This window comes from Bubalus kerabau, chromosome 13 (genome assembly GCF_029407905.1).
Source record: "Bubalus kerabau isolate K-KA32 ecotype Philippines breed swamp buffalo chromosome 13, PCC_UOA_SB_1v2, whole genome shotgun sequence".
Lineage (NCBI taxonomy): Eukaryota > Metazoa > Chordata > Mammalia > Artiodactyla > Bovidae > Bubalus > Bubalus kerabau.
In genome coordinates, this window is record NC_073636.1 from 52,066,441 (window position 1) to 52,090,604 (window position 24,164).

Consider the following 24,164-nt stretch of genomic DNA (forward strand, 5'->3'; position numbering starts at 1 on the left):
CAAATAGATAAACACAAGAAGACAGCAAACCTACATGGAAGAACATGAAACATGCAAGTTGCTCCAGATGCTGCTGATGCAGCTGAACCCAGGGTGGCCTCAGAGGCCTCTCCTGGACTACCCTCAACACAGAATTGTGAAACAGAGCAGCTCAGAAGGTCTGTGCCCTTTATTCCCGAGAGCTTCTGTCATCAATGTGGGCCTGTTAAATATATCAACAACCCAGTTCCTTCCACCTGTACCAGCTTTTCTGAGACACAAACGGCACACCAACAGACAATGAGCATCCTTCAAAGCTGATACATGCATGGTTTCTCCTCAGGTAACACAACAATGAAGAATTTACTAGTTATTTCAAAAAAGGTGGCACTTGCTGATACCCCCCTTCTTGTTTTTCCTACCACTAATCTGGGTACAGGTGGGGCTGTGACTCAGTGTTTATCTTTCTGAAGTCCCTCTTATCAATGGTTTTCTGTAATTTTAAATACATTTACAAATATAAATTTTTAAAGTGTTAGTTGCTCAGTTGTGTCTAACTCTTTGCGACCCCATGGATTACAGCACACCAGGATCCTCTCTCCATGGAATTCTCCAGCCAAGAACACTGGAGTGGGTTGCCATTCCCTCCTCCAGGGGATCTTCCTGATCCATGGATCGAACCCAGGTCTCCTGCATTGGAGGAAGATTCTTTACCATCTCAGTCACCAGCACAAACAAAACCTGTGTGAAACAGGATCCAGGGGAAAGGAGCAGTGACTGCACAAGAGACTAAATAAGACTTGCCTGTGAATGTTTAGGAGTCTCCCGCGGAATGGGTCAGCAGTGGCTTGCCATGGGGTCAGGGCACTGGCAGCAGCAGTCCTGGGAGGCAGGGCGTGTTGGTGTAAGTCCTCTTGGAGGAGATCACCATTAGCCCTACTATAAAGCCTACAACCCTACCACAGAGACTGCAGACCCTAGGATTGGGCTGCTTCAGGTCAAACTACAGAGAGGGAGCACAGCCCCACCTATTAGCAGAAAATTGGATTAACGATTTACTGAGCATGGCCCTGCCCACCAGAGAAAAACCCAGTTTTCCCCACAGCCAGTCCCTCCCATCAGGAAGCTTGCACAAGCCTCTTACCTTCAGCCATCAGAGGGCAGACAGAATGAAAGCCACAATCACAGAAAACTAACCAAACTGATCACTTGGATCACAGCCTTGTCTAACTCAATGAAACTGAGCCATGCCATGCAGGGCCACCCAAGAAGGACATGTCATGGAGATTTCTGACAAAATGTGGTTCACTGGAGAAGGGAATGGCAAACCACTTTGGCATTCTTGCCATGAGAACCCCATGAACAGTATGAAAAGGCAAAAAGATATTACACTGAAAGATACCCCTCGCCCTGATCAGTAGGTATCCAATATGCTACTGGGGAAGAGCAGAAAAATAGCTCCAGAAAGAATGAAAAGGCTGAGTCAAAGTGGAAACAACACCCAGCTGCGGATGTGTCTGGAGGTAAAAATGAAGTCGGATGCTGTAAAGAACAATATTGCATAGGAACCTGGAATGTGAGGTCCATGAATTAAGGTAAATTGGATATGGTCAAACAGGAGATGGCAAGAGTGAACATGGACATTTTAGGAATCAGTGAACTAAAATGATGGGACCGGGCACATTTAATTCAGATGACCATTATATCTACTGCTGTGGGCAAGAATTCCTTAGAAGAAATGGAGTGGCCCTCACAGTCAACAAGAGAGTATGAAATACAGTACTTGGGTGCAACCTCAAAAACAACAGAATGATCTTGGTTTGTTTCCAAGGCAAACCATTCAACATTACAGTAATCCAACCCTATACCCCAACCACTAATGCCAAAGAAACTGAAGTTAAATGGTTCTATGAAGACCTACAAGACCTTTCTAGAAGTAACATCAAAAAAAAAAAAAAAAAAAAGATGTCCTTTTCATCATAGGGGATAGGAATGCAAAAGTAGGAAGTCAAGAGATACCTGGAGTAACAAGAGTACAAAATGAAGCAAAGCAAAGGCTAACAGAGTTCTGCCAAGAGAACGCACTGATCATAGCCAACGCCCTCTTCCAACAACACAAGAGATGACTCTACATGTGGACATCACTGGATGTTCAATACCAAAATCAGACTGATTATATTCTTTGCAGCTGAAGATGGAGAAGTGCTATACAGTCAGCAAAAATTGGACCCAGAGGGGACTTCCCTGTGGCCCAGTGGTTAGAACTCTGGGCTCCCAATGCAGGAATCCCAGGTTTGATCCCTGGCTGGGGAACTAGATCCCACATACCACAACTGGGAACCAGCAAAGCCAGGAAAAACAAAACAAAACAAAAACCTGGAGCTGACTGTGGCTCAGATCATGAGCTCTTTATTGCAAAATTCAGGCTTAAATTGAAGAAAGGAGGGAAAACCACTAGGTCATTCAGGTATGACCTAAATCAATTCCCTTACACTTACACAGTAGAAGTGACAAGTAGATTCAAGGGATTAGATCTGATAGACAGAATGCCTGAAGAACTATGGATGGAAGTTCGTAACACTGTATAGGAGGCAGTGATCAAAACCATCCCCAAGAAAAAGAGATGCAGTAAGGGAAATGGTTGTCTGAGGAAGCCTTACAAATAGCTGATAAAAGAAGAGAAGAAAAAGGCAAAGGAGAAAAAGAAAGATATATCCATCTGAATGCAGAGTTCCAGAGAATAGCAAGGAGAGATAAGAAAGCCTTCTTAAGGGCAAAGAAAGAGGAAAACAACAGAATGGGAAAAACTAGAGATCTCTTCAAGAAAACTAGAGATACCAAGGGAACATATCACGCAAAGATAGGCACAATAAAGGACAAAAATGGTAACGACCTAACAGAAGCATAAGATATTAAGAAGAGGTGGCAAGAATACACAAAAGAACTGTACAAAAAAGGTCTTAATGACTCAGATAAACACAATGGTGTGGTTAACCTAGAGCCAAACATGCTGGAGTGTGAAGTCCAGTGGGCCTTAGGAAGCACTATTATGAATAAAGCCGGTAGAGGTGATGGAATTCCAGCTGAGTTACTTCAAATCCTGAAAGATGATGCTGTCCAAGTGTTGCACTCAATATGCCAACAAATTTGGAAACCTCAGCAGTGGCCACAGGACTGCAAAAGGTTACTTTTCATTCCAATCCCAAAGAAAGGCAATGCCAAAGAATGTCCAAACTACCATATATTTACTCTCATTTCATATGCTATCAAGGTAATTCTCAAAATCCTTCAAGCTAGGCTTCAATAGTACATGAACCGAGAACTTCCAGATGTACAAGCTGAATTTAGAAAAGGCAGAGGAACCCGAGGTCAAGTTTCCATCTGTTGGATCATAGAAAAACCAAAAGAATTCCAGAAAAACATGTACTTTTGCTTCATCGATTATGCTAAAGTCTTTGACTGTGTGTATCACAACAAACTGGAAAATTCTTAAAGAGATGAATACCAGACCACCTTACCTGCCTCTTGAGAAACCTTTATGTGGGTCAAGAAGCAATAGTTAGAACTGGACAGGAACAACGGACTGGTTCAAAATTGGGAAAAGAGTACATCAAGGCTATATATTGTCACCCTGCTTATTTAACTTATATGCAGAGTACATCATGCAAAATGCCCAGCTGGGTGAAGCACAAGATGGAATCGAGAATCCCGGGAGAAATACCAATAACCTCAGATATGCAGATGACACCACCTTAATGGCAGAAAATGAAGAGGAACTAAAGAGCCTCTTGATAAAGGTGAAAGAGGAGAGTGAAAATTCTGTCTTAAAACTCAACATTCAAAAAACTAAGATCATGGCATTTGGTCCCATCATTTCATGGCAAACAGATGGGAGAAAAAGGCAACAGTGACAGACTTTATTTTCTTGGACTCCAAAATCATGATGACTGCAGCCATGAAATTAGAAGATACTTGTTCCTTGGAAGAAAAGCTATGACAAACCTACATAGCATATTAAAAAGCAGAGACATCACTTTGCTGACAAAGGTCTGTCTAGTCAAAGTTAAGGTTTTTCCACTAGTCATGTACAGATGTGAGAGCTGGACCATAAAGAAGGCTGAGCACTGAAAAATTGATGCTTTCGAACTGTGGTGCTGGAGAAGACTCTTGAGAGTCTCTTGGACTGCAAGATCAAACCACTCAACCTAAAGGAAATCAACTCTGAATATTCACTGAAGGACTGATGCTGAAGCTGAAGCTCCAATCCTTTGGTCACCTAATGCAAAGAGCTGACTCACTGGAAAAGACCTTGATGCTGGGAAAGAATGAGGGCAGGAGGATAAGGGGGCAACAGAGGATAAGATGGCTGGATGGCATCATTGACTCAATGGACATGAGTCTGAGCGAATTCTGGGAGATAGTGAAGGACAGGGAAACCTGGAGTGCTGCAGTCCATGGGTTTGCAAAGAGTTGGACATGTCTGAATGACTGAACAACAACAAGTTTTTAAAAAATTATGGGAATTTTCAGATGCACAAAAGTAGAGAGACCAAACCAGTTAATCTCTATATGTTCATTACTCAGTCTTGGCAATTATTAACATTCTTCCGGCCTTCAAAGATCATTCTTAAAGAAGTCTATTGCTCTTTCAATGCAAGGACACTGGCCCTTGACTAGGGCTCTGTCACTTCTTTTTAGCTCTGTACTTAAAACAAAACCCTCTGACCTATTTTGTCCTAAACCTGTCCCTGTTTGTCAGAGGCTTACACTTTCCTGAGACTATTCTCAGAAATTTGTCTTGATTTGAGGTTGTTTTTTTATACCTTTTGTACATGTCTTTGAAAACTCAGAATCTGTCTGAGAGCTCTGTGTTTGGAGATGTTTTTTACCAGCTTAATAGTGTATATAGAATGATACTTTTAGAGAGTGTACTAAAATTTCCTTTTTATGCCCTTACAAGTCTAGCCTTTCTAAAACAACATACTCATTTTTTGGCCTAGCTTTGACCTCCCAACCAATCTAATTATGAGACATTGCTGCTTCTTCCCAAGTTCCTATGATTTGCACTTCACCATTTTGATCTCGGGCTTCCCTAGTGGCTCAGATGGTAAAGCGTCTGTCTGCAATGCAGAAGACCCAGGTTCATTCCCTGGGTTGGGAAGATCCCCTGGAGAAGGAAATGGCAGCCCACTCCAGTATTCTTGCCTGGAAAATCCCATGGATCACGTAGCCTGGTAGGCTACCGTCCATGGGGTCGCAGAGTCGGACACGACTAAGCAACTTCATTTTCACTATTCTGATCTCAATTAGATCAGACAGGATCTAATCTAGTGGCAGGACTTTGCATCACTTCTATCTTCTGGAAAATAAAGTGATCAACAAGACATGGATCTGTCAAAATGTCCACTGTCAATCAGGCAACAGCCTTAGCGGAAGTTCAGATAATTAGAAGTTTTACAAAAACATACCTTGCCTATATCAGGAATTCCCATTACAGTCCCTCCTTTTGGACATTCCCTGCTTCTCCTTTTTATTTTTATCCAAATGCTATCATCTAAGGCACTTTTAACCCCGGTCACAGATTTTCATAGAACGTTAATCTGTTTCTCCCTCTTTACTAATAAACAGTCATTATGCTGACCACACTCCTACATCACTCCCAGATACAAAGCTCTTTCACCTACATCACCTCATTTGATTTTCAGAGCAAGCAAGCAAATGGGTCTTATTAATTCCCTCTTTATACACAAGGCTCCTACTGGAGTCTGGGGAAGCATCTAATTATGATACAAAGACTTAATGGATTTATCAGGATCTAGAATTTACTTTTCACTGTGTCCAAGTCTGGGAATTCTTTTCTAACTTACCTCACATTAATATTTTCTCACTTGAATCACTGAGCTATCCCCTTCTACTCCCACCCCCAAATCTAATCCTCTTTTCTGTATTCTATGAGCCATTCTTCAGAGTGCTTAGGATTACCTGGATAATTTCCCTTCTCCCCTTATGTTTTATGTATATGAATCTAGTTAACTTGCTCTGGGAAAATATCTGCTTCTTCGTTCATGTTCATGAAAAGGACTCTATTCTCAGTTAAATTCTCATCATTCCTAGTTCCTAAACAAAACCCAGAGAAATCAAAGTTCTGCGTTCTTTTCCAAAGGTTCCCACATTCCAAAAAAAGGGAGAAGTGATGAGAACACCATCTGTCCTTGTTTACTACACAAGATTCTGAGGTCCCTAAAGATGCTCCTCTGAACAATTCTAGTGATGTCATTCAGTCTTCCACCAATCAGCTGCGGTGACTAATCCTCACTGGGCTGGTACTCGGCAGCAGAGTCACTACATTCTGTACACATGGTCCAAGAACATAACACACCTGATAACTGGAGTTACTTAGCATATGGCCTCTACATTTCCATCAGCTAGAACCATGAGCTTTTTCAAGGCTGGTATCTGTGGTTCCTCATGGCTGTTCACTTTTCCTGAAGGTCTACTTTACTTTCCATATATACCTGAGCATGACTCTGTATTCCTTGTGGCTCAGATGCTAAGGCGTCCGCCTACAATGCAGAAGACCGGGTTCGATCCCTGGGTTGGGAAGGTCCTCTGGAGAAAGAAATGGCAATCCACTCCAGTACTCTTGCCTGGAAAATCCCATGGATGGAGGAGCGTGGTAGGCTACAGTCCATGGGGTCACAAAGAGTCGGACATGACTGAGCGACTTCACTTCACTTGACTCTGTATTAGACGCTGAAGGTGTGCATGTATACAAGGGTGAACAAAAGAAAGACACTGTACTTACTCTTTTGAAGTTGAGAACCTAATTGTGGACACAGACAGTACAAAGTAAAACTGTGATAGCACCATGATGAAAAGCAATACAGTTCCATGGGAGAGTGGAACAAAGGGAGAGAATTTAGTTTGGGGGTTCACTGATGGAATCTTGGAGGAAGTGACACTGTGTCAAAATTGGAAGATGAGTGTGGTACAGTAAGAAATATACATATGGTCTTTGTCCCAAGTTTCTGGCACAGAGCTCCTAAAACCCTTGAAATTTCCTATGTGACAGGACCATCCCCTCCCCTATTTTTTATACAAGTGTTCATAATGGCTTTATCTGTAATAGTCAAAAACAGGAAACAATGCAAGTGTCTATCAGGAGGTGAATATACAAAGTGTGGTTTATCTTTACAGAGACTATTACTCAGCTTTAAAAAGGAAGAATCTATCTTTAATTTTGATTTAAAACATCTTTAAAATGTATCTTTACCAGATTTATACACAAAGTAATTTAAATAATACAGAAGGGTATAAAAAAATTACAGGGTCTCCGAGTCTGAATTAACTATTTTTTATAACACATTTATGAAGATGTTATTCAGGAGTGTCTTTTTTTCTCTCATGGGAGGGAAGGACCTAAACAGCTTCAGGACTGGGGCTGGCCACCAGAAAAACTAATCCTGTGATTACAGGGTTATACTATTCAGCCCCTATCACACCTCCCCCTCCAGGAAGGGAGAGTGGCTGGAGGTTGAATTCAATCACTAATGACCAGAAATTTCACCAATCATGCCTACTCAATGAAACCTTGAAAAAATGTGGCATGTTGAGGTTTGGGGGGCTGATGAACATACTTATGTGCTGGGAGAGTATGGTGTCCAGAAAGAGCATGGAAGCTCTGTGCTTTCATACCTTGCCCAATTAATCTCTTCCACTGGGTTGTTCCTGAGTTGTATTCTAATAAACCTGTTATTTTAAGTATAGTCTTTTTCTGAGTTCTGTGAAGCAATAGCAAATTGTTGAATCTGAGGGGGATCATGGGAACCCCCAAGCTTGTCCTTGGCCAGGCAGAAGTGTGGGTAGCCTGGGGACTCATTTGTGGTTGATGTCTGAAGTAGAAGCAGTCTTGTTGGATTGAGCCATTAACCTGTGGGGGTGTGTACTAATTCCAGGTAGTGGGTGTCAGAGTGAATTGTAGGATGATCAGTTGATGTCAGAGAATTGGTTTTTGTTTAGAAAAAACAAGCAATGGGTAAAAGTACATAGGTGAAGGGTAGGGAGAAGAACATTCCAGAAAGAAGGAAAAATATATACAAATGTCATAAAACGGGAAGGCGTTTGGTGCTTTCTAAGAAACAGAAGGAGGCTCATGGAATGGGAACACAGAAAAGAACAGCTAAGGTGAAGGTAGAGAGGTGAGCAGAGGTTCCTGCAGGACCTTGGTTTTAATTTTAGATACAACCCAGAGTCACTAGATATGAGATAAGTGGTTAGATACAAATTAATTCATGGTTTTAAGACCTCCGCTGGATTTTTTGTGGGTTGTAAGGGAGCCAAAATCAACCAAAATAGTCCTGGTGAGACTGTGATGGTTGGGACTAGGGTGGGGGAACAGAGGTAGGGCAGCTCAATGTTTTTGATAGCTATAACTGCTGGGATCTGGTAAGGGAATGCCTGCTGGGTGTGAAAGAAAAAGAAGTGACTTGGAATTGGCAGCATCATTTGTCAATTAGTGACGTGGGGAAGACGGGTGAGGAAGGTTATACTGCATATGGAGCTGGCAGACTTCCACCAGAAAACACAGAGACAGAAGATGGCCAGGGTCAAGCTCTGGAAGAAAAGCAACAGTGAGAAGCTGAATAGAGAAGATAATTCAGGAAGGGAGGCAAGAAAGAGCAGCTTCAGGGCAGTATGCGGTCATAAAAGGCAAGAAGAAGGGTCTCACTGATAGGGTGGTCAGTTGATTGATACTGTTGAAAAGCCAAAATGACAAGAAGTGAAGAGTAACTTTTGGATTTAGCAATAGGGCTGTGCTAGTTGCCCTTAATAACAAGAAAATTAGATGAACTGTGGAGATGGAAGCCAGATGAGAGGGCTGAAAAGTAAAAGAGGGGCTCCAGTAAGGATTTTTAGAGCAGTAAAGACACTCTATATGATATGATGATGGATATGTCAGTATACATTTGTCCAAACCCCATAAAATGTACAATACTATTAACTTCAGATGATTATGATGTATCAGTGTAGGTTCATCTTTAGTTTAAAAAAAAAAAAAAAAGAGTACAATTCCAGTGAGTGATGTTGAAAATGGGAGAGGCTATGCATGTGTGGAGGCAGGGGCTATATAGGAAATCTCTGTACCTTTTTCTCAATTTTGTTCTGAACCTAAAATTTCTTTTAAAAAATAAAGTCTCTAAAAATTAAAAGAAAAAAGGAAGGAAGGAAGGAGGGAAGCAGGGAGAGAGAGAAAGAGAAAGAAAAAGACAGTGAGTGTGTCAGAGAGGGAAAGAAAAGGGGGAGAAGGAGAGAAAGAAGGAAGGAAGAAAGAGAAAGAGAAAAAAAAATAAAGTCTAGAGTATATAGATACAAGGAGGGAGAGAGTTCTGGGGAATTTCCAGAGTGCTGGGGGGACTACATTCAGAGTGGCCACACCAGATGGCTTCTTCTCTCCTCCCTGATTGTGCTGAGCAACTGAAGACAGCAAATAAGGCAGTGAGCTCTGGTCCTTGGGCTGGAGAGGCCAGGCAGGATGGATCCTCTCTCATTCAGAAGACAAACTAACAATATATCTAATCCACCAGCACACTCTCCATCTATACTCCACACTCATTGGAGGCTGTGACAGACAGAAATGGCATCCATACACAAGTAAACATGGAATCTTCAACACGATAAAAAATCAGACATTGAGGAAAACCAACATTGTGAAAGAGAGGTACCAAACAACAACAGACGACATCTGAGACAGTTATTAATAGCACAAAATAAGACTTCAAAATAATATAATAAAATTTATTAATCTCAGAAAGGAATACGAAAGTAAACTGCATTCATAAAACTGAAACAGGCTACAAGGAATAATATATTAGAAATAAAATGCAAATGTTAAAAAAAAAAATCTCACCAGTCGACTCAATAAAAGAAATGGACCCAACACTGAACTAAATTAATGAGCTGAGGAGCTCACCTAGAATGTAGTACCAAAGGAAAATGAAAAAGAAAATGAGGGTTTAGTTAAGAAATGCAGGACAGATCCAGAGTCTCACTCACTCATCCAACTAAGGCTGAGAGTCATAGATAACTGTTTTAAGTTCTCAGAACTCAGTTTAAAACTTGTAGGAAAGACCTCTAACTGGCCCTGCTCACCTGTGCATGTTCAAATCACATGTTCATTTATAGACGGGCTGCCCTTGAGTGCTAGACTGTTAAAGGTGACAAAGTGGTATAATAAAAACATGAGTAGAGTGAAGTCCAAGAAGGGGTGGACTCTGGGGTGTATGCCAGAAGAAGACTTCATAAAGGAGTAGACAGGTTGGGCTCTTAATACGCCCTTGTGTCTAGTAACTTTGCTGAACTCATCTATTAATTCTAATAGTTAATCTGCAGATCCTTTAATTTCTATGAATACAATAATGTAAGTAATGACTTTTTCTAATTCTTATATATTGATTTTTCTTGTCTTATGTATTGGCTAGAATCTCTATCAACAATGCTAAATAAACTAAGTGATAGTTTTTGTCTTTCTCTTGTTTCCAAACTCAATAAACTAAGTGATAGTTTTTGTCTTTCTCTTGTTTCCAAACTCAAAGGGAAAGCTTCTAATATTTTACCATTAAGAATGTGGACTGCTGTTGGCTTTACATATTATTCCTTTATTAGATTTAAAAAATTATTTACTGTTGCACTGGGTATTCACTGCTGCACACAGGCTTTCTCTAGTTCCAGTGAGTGGTGGTTACTCTCTAGTTGCAGTGTGTGGGCTTCTCACTGTGGTGGCCTTTCTTGTTGCAGAGCACTGGCTCCAGGCGCGTGGGCTTCAGCAGTTGCAGTGCGTGGGCTTCAGCAGTTGCAGCGCGTGGGCTCCAGCAGTTGCATCATGCGGGCTTAGCAGTTGAAGTTCACAGGTTCTAGAGTGCAGGCTCAGCAGTTGTGGTGCACGGGCTTAGTTGCTCCACAGCATGTCTTAATCAGATTTTAAGCTTATTTATATTCCTAGTTTCCTAAGAGTTTTTAAAATGGATGATATTAAATTTTATCAAATGCTTTTCCCCCATTGATTAAGATGATTGTATTAGTCTTCTTTATGAAATCAATATGAATTACACTGACTGATTTTCTGATGCTAAACCAGCCTTGCAATTTCTGGAATAAACCCAACTAGGTTGTGATATAGAAGTCTTTTTACATTATTGGTGGGTTTTTGCTTCCTTATTCATGAGTGAGACTGGCTTTTAAATTCCATTCTCATATTATTCTTGTCAGGTTGTGCTAAGTTCATAAAATGAATTGGGGAGTATTTATTCTTTTCTATTTTCTAGAAGGTTTAGTTAATATTGATTATTATTTCTTCCTTAAAATGTTGTAAGTTACCAACAAAGCCACCTGGGCCTAGAGTTATCTTTGTGAGAAATTTTTAAATTATGTATTGTTTTAAAATAGATATAGGACTATTCAGTTTTCTATTCCTTCTGTGTCAGTGTTGGTAAACTGTATATAGTTTCATTTTGTTTTTTAGTTGTTTCATTCCATCTGTTCCATTTTCAAGTTTATTTGCATAAAGCTGCTCATAAAATATTTTTCTAAAGGAAGAAATGTGTGCAGGACTTGCAGTAACATCCCTCCGCCCTTTTAATTTCTGATTATTTGTATCTTCTTTCTTTTTCTCTTGGTCATTCTTGCTAGTGGTTTATCAATATTATTCTTTTCAAAGATCCAATCTGTGGTTCTTTCAATCCTCTCTACTGTACTTCTTCCCCTATATCATTAATTTTTGCTCTACTTATATTCCTTTCTTCTTTTCTTTATGTTTAATTAGTAGTTCTTTTTCTCATTTATTGAGAAGCTTGTTCTTTCTTTTCCAACATATGCTTTTATAAAGTGGTGATCTCAACCTTAGTTGCAAGTTGAAATCATTTGAGTGTTTAAATTCTTGAGTTCCACCCCTACAGATTCTGATATAATGGCTCTGGGATGTAGCCTGGGCATCAAGAGCTCCTCAAGTGATTCTACTATGCAGCTAAGGTTGAGAACCACAGATTTAAAGCTATATCCTCTAAATACACTTTTTGTTTTCTTTAAAAATTTTTATTTATTATTTTTAACTGAAGTATAGTTGATTTACAATGTTGTGTTAATTACTGCTGTTCAGAAAAATAATTATACACATACATTTTAAAAATATTCTTTTCCATTATTGTTTAGCATAGGATATTGAATGAATACAGTTCTCTGTGTTATACAGTAGGACTTTGTTGTTTATCCATTGTATAACGGAAGCTTATACGTGCAAACCCCAACTTCTCACTGCAACCATCCCCCAACTCCTTCTCCCTTGGTAGCCTGTTCTTCATGCACCTGTTGGTAGTCTGTTCTCCGTATACCTGATTCTATTTCTATTTCATAGATAAATACAACTTTAACTTAGTCCCACAACCTTTTAATATTTTCATCATTCAGTGCAAATCATTTAAAATTTTCTGCTTTAATTTAAATAAAAAATTTTAAATGAGCAAATGCAATATATTGTTTTAGCGGTTAGGTAAATGGTCAGCTTTGGGAAAGGGGAAAGGGGCTGTCACTAAGGTAAATATAAGGTAACTTCTAGGATACTTGCAATACCCTGGGGAATAAAAAAACTCTTGTCCCAGGTAGAGAGTGTTCAATTTGTGATAATTCATTCATGTGTGAATTTCTAAGTGTATAATATAAAAATATTATACTTCAATATATATTTATTAAAGAGAGAAGACAGATCCCATACAAACAGTGGGAATGATAATGACACTAACTTTCTCAATATTTCTAGGGCAGAGGCAAGAGAATTTGTGATAATTCTCTTTATGTTTACGATTATCTAGGCCAAGAGAGGAGAAGGCAATGGCACCCCACTCCAGTACTGCTGCCCGGAAAATCCCATGGATGGAGGAGCATGGTAGGCTGCAGTCCATGGGGTCGCTTAGAGTCAGACACGACTGAGCGACTTCACTTTCACTTTCCACTTTCATGCATTGGAGAAAGAAATGGCAACCCACTCCAGTGTTCTTGCCTGGAGAATCCCACGGACAGAGAAGCCTGGTAGGCTGCAGTCCATGGGGTCGCACGGAGTCAGACACGACTGAAGTGACTTAGCAGCAGCAGCAGCAGGCCAAGAGAAACTAAAACCAATATCTTCTTGTGTTTGACCATATCAAGAGAGTGTTCAGTTCTGTCAGAGTACCAGTAAATAATAGAATATTTACTAGATGCTAATAAAGAAACAGCATAATGCCTTCAAAATTCTTTTTTTTTTTTTTTTTTTGGCCACAGTGTATGGCACATGGCACTTATCTGACTAGGTATGGAACACATGCCCACTGAATTAGAAGCACAGAATCTTAACACTGGACCACCACAGAAGTCCATGCTTTCTAAATTCTAATGGAAGGTGTTTCTAACCTAGAATTCTGTGTTCAAACTTTCAATAATATGTGAGGGTAAAACTAAGACATTTTTGGACAGGAAAGGTCATAGAAAAGTCACCTCTACATGCACCTTTCCTCAGAAACTTCCTGGAGAATGTGTACAAGGTGGGAATAAACAGGGAGACAAAGACATGGGATGAAGGAGACAGAGACTTCAACATAAGAAGGCTAAAGAAATTCCCAAGGTGACAGTTGTGAGCAGGCCTCAAAAACAACTAGTGCACTTGGAAGCAGCAGGTTTGGGTTCTAGGGCAGAGGCAAGAGAATTTGTGATAATTCTCTTTATGATTATCTAGGCCAAGAGAAACTAAAACCGGGAAAGTATCTTCTTGTGTTTGACCACATTGAGAGAGGGTTCAGTTCTGTCAGAGTATAGGGATAAATCAAGGGTAGCTACATAGAAAATCTAACAATTAAAAACCCTAAATATGGCAAATATTACATTTAACACGAGCAAAAAGTGATTCCCCCATCTAAAAAATGGGGAAGTATAATTAGAGTTCAACTCAGTAGCAAATGGGAGGTTTTTATGGTTATAACAACATAAATAGGGACTCCCGATTTAGCCAAACATTGTGATATAACTATATTACATAAGTGGGATGAAGGGGAATCTATATGTGTTCATAGTGTGTGGGGAGCTGCTGGGAGAGGTAACATAAGATAATAAATCCTTATCTTTGATGTCCTTATCAGTAGGACATCAAAAGATAATGGAATTGAAAAATCAAGAAAGAGTTTAAGCATGGAGAAGTAAAAAACAGCTAAAATAATTTAAAGTTGTGGGACACGATGCTATTGCTTTCTCTTACAAACACTGTAGCACTTTTTCAATTATGTGTAATAGTATTTTCTTAAAAATAATGTTAAACTGAAAAGAAACTATAAAAATAAAAGGATCTCAAGGCCTATCAAATCACTTTTAGGTTTAAAACTCTAGATAATCACCTGAAACATCTCTTGAACAAGCAGCAAGCATATATGTAGCTCACATCAGTAATCATTATTTTGTTATTTCAACTCCAAATCTTCCCCACATGAAAAGTCAAATTATCTACATTTTAGTATAGGGTACATGAAAAGCTACCTCAAAAAGCCAGAACATACAAACCAAATGTCTTCATTTTATCAAATTAGATTGAATGTACAGTACTGTAACTGACATGTAACTTTTCAGGAACATATATAAAGTTAGTTTGATCTGTTCTGCAAACACAAGATTATTCATTTACCTTTCATGGGTTGATAATTAATTAAATTAAGTACCCGAATTAAAAGAACAGATAGTTTGTATAAGTGAAATTACCTGAAGAAGGTCACGAAGAACTGTACTAGGTCCATAAAATTGCTGTGCTGGGAGAATGCAATCTGTGACAGAAAACCAGGTAGAGTGATTAGGTTATAAGACAGAACCATCAACTCAGCCTTCTTGCTGAAGCAGAAAGACATTAACATTTCAAGAGATTAACGGAATTTTTTCACTTGAGGAAAAGCACCCATCCCTTTAGTTTTTCTTGCTTAATTGCCAAAGCAAAAGTGATATTCTGAGACTGAAGACAAATCCCTATAGCCCCTCTGTTTGACACCAGATCTCAGTTTTTAGTCTGACCTGGAAGACATCTCAGAGGCCTACATCTAATGAGGTGGATGAACCTAGAGCCTATTATACAGAGTGAAGTAAGTCAGAAAGAGAAAGATAAGCACCGTATACTAACACATATACATGGAATCTAGGAAGATGGTACTGAAGAACTTATTTGCAGGGCAGCAATGGAGAAACAGACACAGAGAGAACAGACCTATGGACACAGGGAGAGGGTGAGATGTATGGAGAGAGTAACATGGAAACTTGCATTACCATATGTAAAACAGATAGCCAGTGGGGATTTGCTGTACATCTCACAGAATTCAAACAAGGGTTCTGTATCAACCTAGAGGGGTGGGATAGGTAGGGAGATCGGAGGGAGCTTCAAAAGGGAGGGGACATATATATACCTATGGCTGATTCATGTTGATGTCTGACAGAAAACAACAAAATTCTGTAAAGCAATTATCCTTCAATTAAAAAAATAAACTTTATATATATATATATATATATATATATATATATATATATATATAAACACCTAATGACAAGCAAGTCAGTTTATTTGCTATCTCCTTGTGCCCTTATCAAGACAAAATGCTCTCCCCTTTTGTTTCAAATTCCAATTCTTGGATCTACCATGAGGTGGGCAGCCTCCTTTAGTGTCCTTCAATGCTTCTGACACTTAATGTACCCAGTGTGTATTCACTTCAAGATAATGTCCCTTTAAAACAATACTTATCCCAAGTTTCACTACATTGAATATCATCTGACAATCAATATAACACCAACTGGAACCTAAATAATTTTATACCAAGAATATTATAGGGACTTCCCTGGTGGTCTAGGGACTAAGATGCCATACTCCCAATACAGTGGGCCTGGGTTCAATCCCTGATCAGGGAACTAGATCCCACATACCAAAACTAAGACCCAGCACAGCCTAAATAAATATTAAAAAAAAAAAAAAAAAAAAAAAAAGAACATTGTAAAATCCCTGACATAGCTCATCAAATCTAAGACACCACTAAAACAAGTATTGTTTTGTGTACTTTTAAGAAAACCACTGATTTATACTATGACACAATGCTTTTAAAATCACTGTAAGGTATGTCAGAGATATCAGAGATATTAGAACATGAAAAATTTTGCAGCTTAGAATTTACTAGTAAGTATGATAATTGTGTCCTTACTACCCTATGATACACATGGTACTAGCCAGGAGTGTTCTCTGCTTATTTTTAAGGGACCACAGCTCTGCTTGGAGAGAGGATGGTGCTATAAATGAAACAGTTATTGAATAAGATGATAATTATTCAAATAAAGACAAGAATCACAAGAATCATAGAAGTATATGATTGGCATCTTCTTTTCTTAATCCTGGCCACACACCCCCACCCCTTGTCAACTCCCACTCTACAGAATGCAAGAAAAGGGCTATAGCCTGGGCCCCAGCCCAGTAACAATACTTTGCAGTCTTTTTATAGTCAGATTCACAGAGGTTCAAGAGAGAAGAAGCATCCAGTGTTTTTCTTTTTGATGCTCTTATTTTCTTTTTGACATTCCATGAATAAATAAAGGTCCAATACTACCTATTCAGGCCATAGAATATTATGGGGCTTAGAATTTGAAGTTTTTGTGTTTGCCCTCTAGCCACCATTTATATTGAGAAATGCAAACATATGTAGACATCATAGATAAGGAGAAACCATATTCTTTGCTTTTCCTTCATTTATTAATCAATCCTTCAGGTTTCTTGAGAGAAGGAAAACTGCAAAATATGGCTACAGTCATCACATAAAAGGTTTTTATTTTTTTTAATTAAGAAGCTGAATATTTTATTATTAAACTGTTTCTTATTTGCCTGCAAGGCTGTTGCTCCACTGTATAAAAATAGCACCAGCAAACACAGTATATTGCAAAATTAAGAGAGTAATATTCTTCATCTTCACTATACAACTAACAAACTTCCCCACTGCCAGTTATTTCTAGCGGGAAGATCATTTTGACCCAAATACAGGGATGGCTGTAAGCAAGTTACAATATTATATAAGGCTTAAGATAATCATGTTATCCTTGAATTACATAATTTTTATAACTAGTTTTATCACAGATAATTTCAGGAATTCTGAATATTATAACTGGAGCCTAGCCTAAAAATCATCAGGTACTGTGAAAAAGACGCACAATGTTTATCTGAAGTCATTAGGACATTAAGGGGTATTTTCTTCAGGAAACATTGTTATAGTAGTTTCTTTTGCTAAAAGTTGCTTTTTAAATATCTATCCACCACTAATTTAAGACAAATATGCTAGATTGAGTTGTTTCACACTAGTTTATTTAGGGTTCCATTTCACTCAATAGATTTTAAGTATTTCTCATTTGCTTCTTTACTCATTAGGTCATCTAGTTTTCAAGGGTTACTGAATGTCACCTTGATCAGCCAGCCCTCTTCATAACAAGATTTACTGATAAGTCCTGGATTTTCTGCTCGAGTTTTATTAATTTCAGTTACTTCTCCTGATAAAGGAGAACAGAGTTCACTAGCAGGTTTCACACTTTCCAAAGCACAAACTCCTTGTTTGTTCAATTTTGCCCCATCTTCAAGCAGAATACAGTAAACAACATCTCCCAAAGCTTCCTGTGCCAAATTGCTGATTCCCACTGTTTCCACACCGTTTTCGGTGGTTACCCTTTCATGTTTTTCTGTGAATTTCCGCACCGACAGCAGAGCGGGGCTGGTGCATAGTGCCGGTAAGGCACCCGCCGGCAACCCCCAGGGCCTCGGCCAACAGCATGCGTTGCATGCTGAGATAGCGCGCAGGCTGCCCACCATGGCCTGCAGGCTCCTCACCGCTCACAGCGCAGTGTTCGCAGACATAAAAAGTTTTTAATAAGATTGGAGAAAATCAATTATATGAACAAGGTTATTCAATCTTGAGGAATGAAGAGTCCAGGTTACAAGACATAAAGAAACAAATTCTAGGCCATCCAATTCTGTTAGATTTTAATCTTTTAAAACAGCCAGTGTGGTTGGTCTCCAAGACTCACACCACTCTAAAAGTGGCCTTCTTTTGTTGAATGTTCATTACCTAAGTCTCCAAAGTTACAAAATTTCATAAGAAAGCCAAAACTTATAGCAATGCTTGTGAATAGACTGACCACTTAGAAACATCTAGCCCTGCTTTAACACTCAGTCTTGTTGCTTAATCTCTTGATCAATGGGTGATGGACTTACTGTCCAAATTGAGAACTTCTGAGAGTGCAAGAGAGTGTTACTAAAAATTACACTGTGACAACAGGCATGAATGGGGCTGTCCCCTATTCAAAGACTGTCAAACAAGGCAAATCATCTGCAAAATCAGTCATAAAAAATGAGATTTTAGTGAAAGTGCTACTGGAGAACTGATTACACAAAACCATTGACGAATGAAGACTTGGCGGAATTACCAAGTGAAGAGGGATGAAAGATCCAGACTTAAGTCCTTCAAAAACCTCTGAATATTACTGAGAGCATCTTGGGAAAACTGTTGAGGCCTTTGGCTATTCTTTTTTAAATCAAGCTGTAAAGTCAAATCTGAAGTGAAGGACTCCATTCCTGCTGTCTTGTCTCCGAGCACCACCTGCACCACTTCTATATTTTATAAGCCACACTTCTATATTCTTATCTTGCTCAATTTTTCTTCACAGCCCTTAAATGTATACTTATTTATGGGCTTTTCTTCCACTGGAAAATAAGACCCGTAAGAGACTTTGCCACTGTCTATTATATCTCTAGTGCCTAAGACAATGAAGAGGTTAAATAAATATTTGCTAAATAAATGAATATGATAATTGGAAAAATAATGACCCCATCTCTCTTCAAACTCAGTAAGACCTAATTGAGTTTTCATCTAAGAACTGGTCCACAGTTGCAACCATAATTTAAATTTTGCTAACTGTAATATTACATGTTTCATACTCTTGAGTTTCATTTTTCAAAATAATATCCCAATTAGACCTTTCTTTCATGATTTATTATAAAAAGCATTGAAATGTGTTTGTGGGTTTTTCCGATACTAAGGATAATGAAGACCTCCTATAATAAAATCTATTTAATATACAGAAGAAAATTCCATTACAATTGATAATGAAAGTCACAATTACTTTCTTCTCCTTTTCCACACAGTGAGTATCACTCTTCACACGCCAGGAATTTATGCCCCCTTACATTTTCACACTGGCTACAGACTCAACTTTCAGCAGTATGTTTGATTGAGGTGTGCTTGCCCAGGGTGCTTTCTGAGTATGCTATATGAAATGCAACACAGAAGCCCCTCCAGCCCCAGGATTTGGGGTAGGATATTGTAAACTTGCATTTCCCAAGCGCTAATTTTATGCTTCAGTCAAACAATGTTTTCTGGTTGCAGTACCACTACTGTCCTTCAATGTCTGTGACCAGGGTGCCTTCCCCAACCACCCGCAATGGTGGTGGTGGTTGTTCATACCTGCAGTGATTGAGTCCTGTCCTTCCAAGTCCTTTGTGGCCTAGCACAAACACTTCCTTTCTTATTCAGCTATCCCGTCTTCCACTGGAAACTGGCTCTCTTTTCTACATTCTCAGCACTTGATCCACTTCCCTTGGGGTATGGAATAATCATATTCTACTTATACTATGGTTGTATACCTAGAGATATCTTGAAAAAGAGGATTCCTGTATTCTTCTATGAATATATCAATTATTGGCTTTTAAATTGTTGTAGGAGAAAGAATGAAAAGGTAATTTCCTACCTCCCACACAAAAGCATATATACTTTTATAGTCCAAGAACTAGACCATCCATGGTTCTCAAACTCTGCAAAGCTTCCAACAAAGTCAGAATCCTGGTCCCTTTTACCACTCCAATAGCTTTAAGCTCCCCAGGTTATTCTGATACTGGTGTCCAGGGGCCACACCTTCGGGAACTCTGAAATAAGGAATTATTGAAAAAAAAAAAAAAATCGGACTTCCCTGGTAGTCCACTGGTTAGGACTCTGTACTCCAATGCAGGGGCATCCATTTGATCCCGGGTCAGAGAATTTGGATATTAGGATGCTGGGTGCCGCAACTAAGAGTTATTAGCACACCATAACTAAAACCCAGCACAGCCAAATAAATAAATATTAAAAAAAAAAAAAAAGGCAAAAACCAAGCAAACAAAAACCAAAAGGAATTAATCTGGATCTTCCCCAGGGGTGGGTGTGGGGGTGAAGGAATAGGGGTAGAGGAAGAGAGGCCTGGCCCAAACTTTAAGACTAGAAAATGGAGGGAAATGAAGGGAATGGAGAAGATGTTTTAGAGTTCTGAGAGTAGAGAGAAATAAAGGGTGACTGCATGGTAGGCCTTGGGAGGCTGTGAAGTACCAGGGATTATTTTGCACCCAAGCCCGCCACACGTGGGAGTGAGGAGAGCTGCCTTCAAACAAACCTCAAGGCTGTGGGGCAGGGCACCAGGAATAGCAGTCAGTGAATGAAGATCTCTGGACTCAGTGAAGCCCTGAGATTTCTGCATATCCCTGAAGGGAGGGGATGGGCCTCTGTGAATACAGGCTGAGAATGAATTTCATCAACTATGGTGGGTACAGGCTAAGCCCAAGTTTACTGTAAAAATAAGAAAAAATGACACATTATATTCAACTGCCATAAAACAATTTTTTTAACATTGGTATTCTGCATCTACTACATATAATACAAAATACCAATGCTAGAAAATTTTTCTTTTGTGGCAGTTGAATATAATACACAGAAGAGCTATACAAAACAGACCTTAATGATCCAGATAACCATGATGGTGTGGTTACTCACCCAGAACTAGACTTTGTGGAGTGTGAAGTCAAGTGGGTCTTAGGAAGTACTGCTGCCAATAAAGCTACTGGAGGTGATGGAATTCCAGTAGAGTTATTTAAAATCTTAAAAGATGATGCTATTAAAGGGCCACACTCAATATGTCAGCAAATTTGGAAAACCCAGAAGTGGCCACAGGACTGGAAAAGGTGAATCTTCATTCCAATTCCCAAGAAGGGCAGTACTAAAGAATGTTCAGACTACTGGACAGTTACACTCATTTCAAATGCTAGTAAGATTATGCTCAGAATCCTTCAAGCTAGGCTTCAGCATTACATGAACCAAGAACTTCTAGATGTTCAAGCTGGGTTTAGAAAAGGCAGAGGAACCAGAGATCAAACTGCCAGCATTCACTGGATCATAGAGAAAGCAAGGGAATTCCAGAAAACACCTACCTCTGTTTCATTGACTACATTAAAGCCTTTGACTGTGGATCATAACAAACTGTGGAAAACTCTTAAAGAGACAGGAATACCAGACCATCTTATCTGTCTCCTGAGAAACCTGTATGTGGCTCAAAAAGCAACACTTAGAACCTTATATGGAACACCTGACTGGTTCAAAATAGAGAAAGGAGTGCAACAAGGCTGCTTATTGTCCATTCAATGCCAGGCTGGATGAGTTACAAGCTGGAATCAAGACTGCAGGGAGAAATATCAACAACCTCAGATATGCAGATGACACCACTTTAATGGCAGAAGGTGAAGAGGAACTAAAGAACCTCTTAATGAGGGTAAAAGAAGAGAATGAAAAAGCTGGCTTAAAACTCAATATTAAAAAAAAACTAAGATCATGGCATCCTGTCCCATCACTTCATGGCAAACAGATGGGGAAAAGGTGAAAGCAGTAACAGATTTCATCTTCTTAGGCTCTAAAATCACTTCAGATGGTGACTGAAGCCACGAAATCAGAAGATGTTTGCTTCTTGGCAGGAAAACTATGACAAACCTAGACAGTGTATTAAAAAGCAAAGACATCACTGCTGGCAAAGATCCATACAGTCATGGCTATGGTCTGTCCCGTACTCATGTATGGATGTGAGAGCTGGACCATAAGGAAGGCAGAGTACCAAAGAATTGATGTTTTTGAACCTTGGTGCTGGAGAAGACTCTTGTCTAAGATCCCTTGGACAGCAAGGAGATCAAACCAACCAATCTTAAAGGAAATCAACCTTGAATACTCACTGGAAGGACTGATGCTGAACCTGAAGCTCCAATACTTTGGCCAGCTGATGGAAAGAGCTGACTCATTGGAAAAGACCCTGATGCTGGGAAAAGGAGAGGAGGGTGACAGAGCATGAGATGGTTGGATGGCATCACCGATCCAACTGACATGAACTTGGACAAACTCTGAGAGATGCTGAGGGATGGGGAAGCCTGGGGTGCTGCAGTCCATGGGGTTGCAAAGCATCAGATGCAACTTGGCGACTGAACAGCAACATATAATCTACAAAGCAGGTATAAATGAATGAATAGGGAAAGATCACTGTTTAGTAAAGAAGGTTTGAAAAGAGAGAGGGAAGAACTTCTAATTTATCTTCTCCACCAAGAACGATCTTCACTGTTACTATCATTTAAGTCAGAGAGAGGATGGGAATGGATATAGCTGGCTGCCCTGTGAGGTAAGTTTTCTAGCTCCAAGGCAGCACCCGTCAGGCTGAAAGAAAACCCAGGGTCTATATGCACATGGCAGAATCTCTGTGGGCTGCTTCCTTGATCCCCTGAGGCCAGCAGCTCCACCAGGGCCCAGCCCCACCTGGTCAAGGAGCCCTTCCAGACTGTGGCCAATCTGCTCCTCAGCTCTCCCCGAAAGGCCAGGCTCTGCAGATGCTGAAGACCTGACATTAGGACCAGAGAGGGTTTAAATGGTCATGGTGGCCCTCTGGCTCCTGGTTAGACCACGTTAGTCTTGCCATGTAACTCTGAACATTGCAAAGCCAGGAGAGGTCTGACTGCTCCCATAAGAACTTAGGCCTGTTTACAAACAGCTTTCCAGTCAGGCCTCACCTTTGCCAAGGATGGAAGATTCCATGACCACTGGCTGAGCTACTGCTGCCACCACCGTGAGTGTCAGTGACACAAAACACCTTTTTTTTTTAAACCTAAGTTCTATATGGAACTCTATGTTGAGACCATAGGCCCTGGACTGGATCCAATGACTATCACCTGGCTTCACATACCACCAACCTAATGCTGGTTTGTATAGGCACAAAAACTGTATACCCAAGCTTTGGTCAGAGCCTCAAGACTGGGTAATGCCACCAACCCGCTCATTCCTGACATGCATGCTAACACTCACCATCTGTCCACTGCCAACCTCTGGGCTCTCTTCCTCAAATTTCCTTCCAGCCATTCATTTTTACCACTCTCCAGAGTCTATCTATTTTATCGTGTTCATCAGTAATTTAAAAACCACTTAGGGGTTAAAAACCACTCTGGTGGTCCAGATGTTAAGATTCTGTGCTTCCAATGCAGGGGGCCTGGGTTCCATCCCTGGTTAGGAAACTAGATCACACATGCTTCAATTAAAAAACCAAAAGAACCTCAAGAACATTAATAACTATATATACATGATTGATTCCTGCCCACTCCCTCCTCCTCTTAAGACTTCTCTCCAGAGGCCCTCTCCTCTAATTAGATTTCTTTTCAGTTCTTCTGGTGGCAGGGGGGAGTGGTTTACCTTTTTATCACTAATAAGTTTTTTCTTTTTTGCTTTCTTTTTTTAAAAATTGTTATTTCTTGATTTAGTTACTTTAGGCATCACTTACTACTTCCTACTATATTAGCTATCACTCCCTACTCCCCAACCCCCTAGTAGAGTTTTATCACTGTTTTTGCTGCTTCTGTTATAATTTCTGTTATTATTCTGAGGGTGATAGTGATGGAGATGCCAAAGCAGACAGGAAATGGATGTAATACCCTCGGATATAGGGAGAGGATGTGTCTTTTACCCACAAAAGGCTGGAGGAGCAGAAGGCAATAGAGCCATGGCCCATTGGAAAGTGGCTTCCCAAACCTCACAGGTTCACTTGGAAGGCACCCCTGCTTGGGGGTTGGGTAGGGAGGGGAGGTCAGTAGCTCTTGGGTAAAGCTCCCTTTGCCATTTTCACCAAGGTGAAGTATGCTGGGATGAGGAAGAGGAGGTTTTCTTCCTGCCCTCAGATTGTTCTAAAGCTGCCCAACAGTGGCCAATAACGGGTGAAACTCTAGTACAGTGTCGTGTGCTTCCTAAAAAGGAGAACAGAAGGTAAGTTCTGAGATATGTCCCAGCTGAAGC

At 39.9% G+C, this 24,164-nt stretch overlaps 2 protein-coding genes across 3 annotated transcripts in view; both read right to left on the bottom strand.

The window, feature by feature from the left end:
* Positions 1-24,164, bottom strand: part of ATRN (attractin) — a 189,079-nt gene that overhangs the window by 25,210 nt on the left and 139,705 nt on the right. The window contains exons 25-26 of one of the 2 annotated variants that reach the window (XM_055544326.1): positions 14,749-14,810; positions 9,341-10,982 (exon numbers count right to left, since the gene is read on the bottom strand). In XM_055544326.1, the coding sequence (XP_055400301.1) occupies positions 10,967-10,982; positions 14,749-14,810 (78 nt within the window). In that variant the 3' untranslated portion in view covers positions 9,341-10,966. Of the gene's footprint in view, positions 1-9,340; positions 10,983-14,748; positions 14,811-24,164 lie in introns of those variants that run through there. The other variant, XM_055544325.1, reaches the window with a different exon arrangement.
* On the bottom strand, positions 17,125-18,369 carry LOC129625673 (glycine cleavage system H protein, mitochondrial-like). The gene has a single exon (XM_055544327.1). The coding sequence runs from the start codon at positions 17,861-17,863 to the stop codon at positions 17,441-17,443; it is 423 nt and encodes a 140-aa protein (XP_055400302.1). The 5' UTR covers positions 17,864-18,369; the 3' UTR covers positions 17,125-17,440.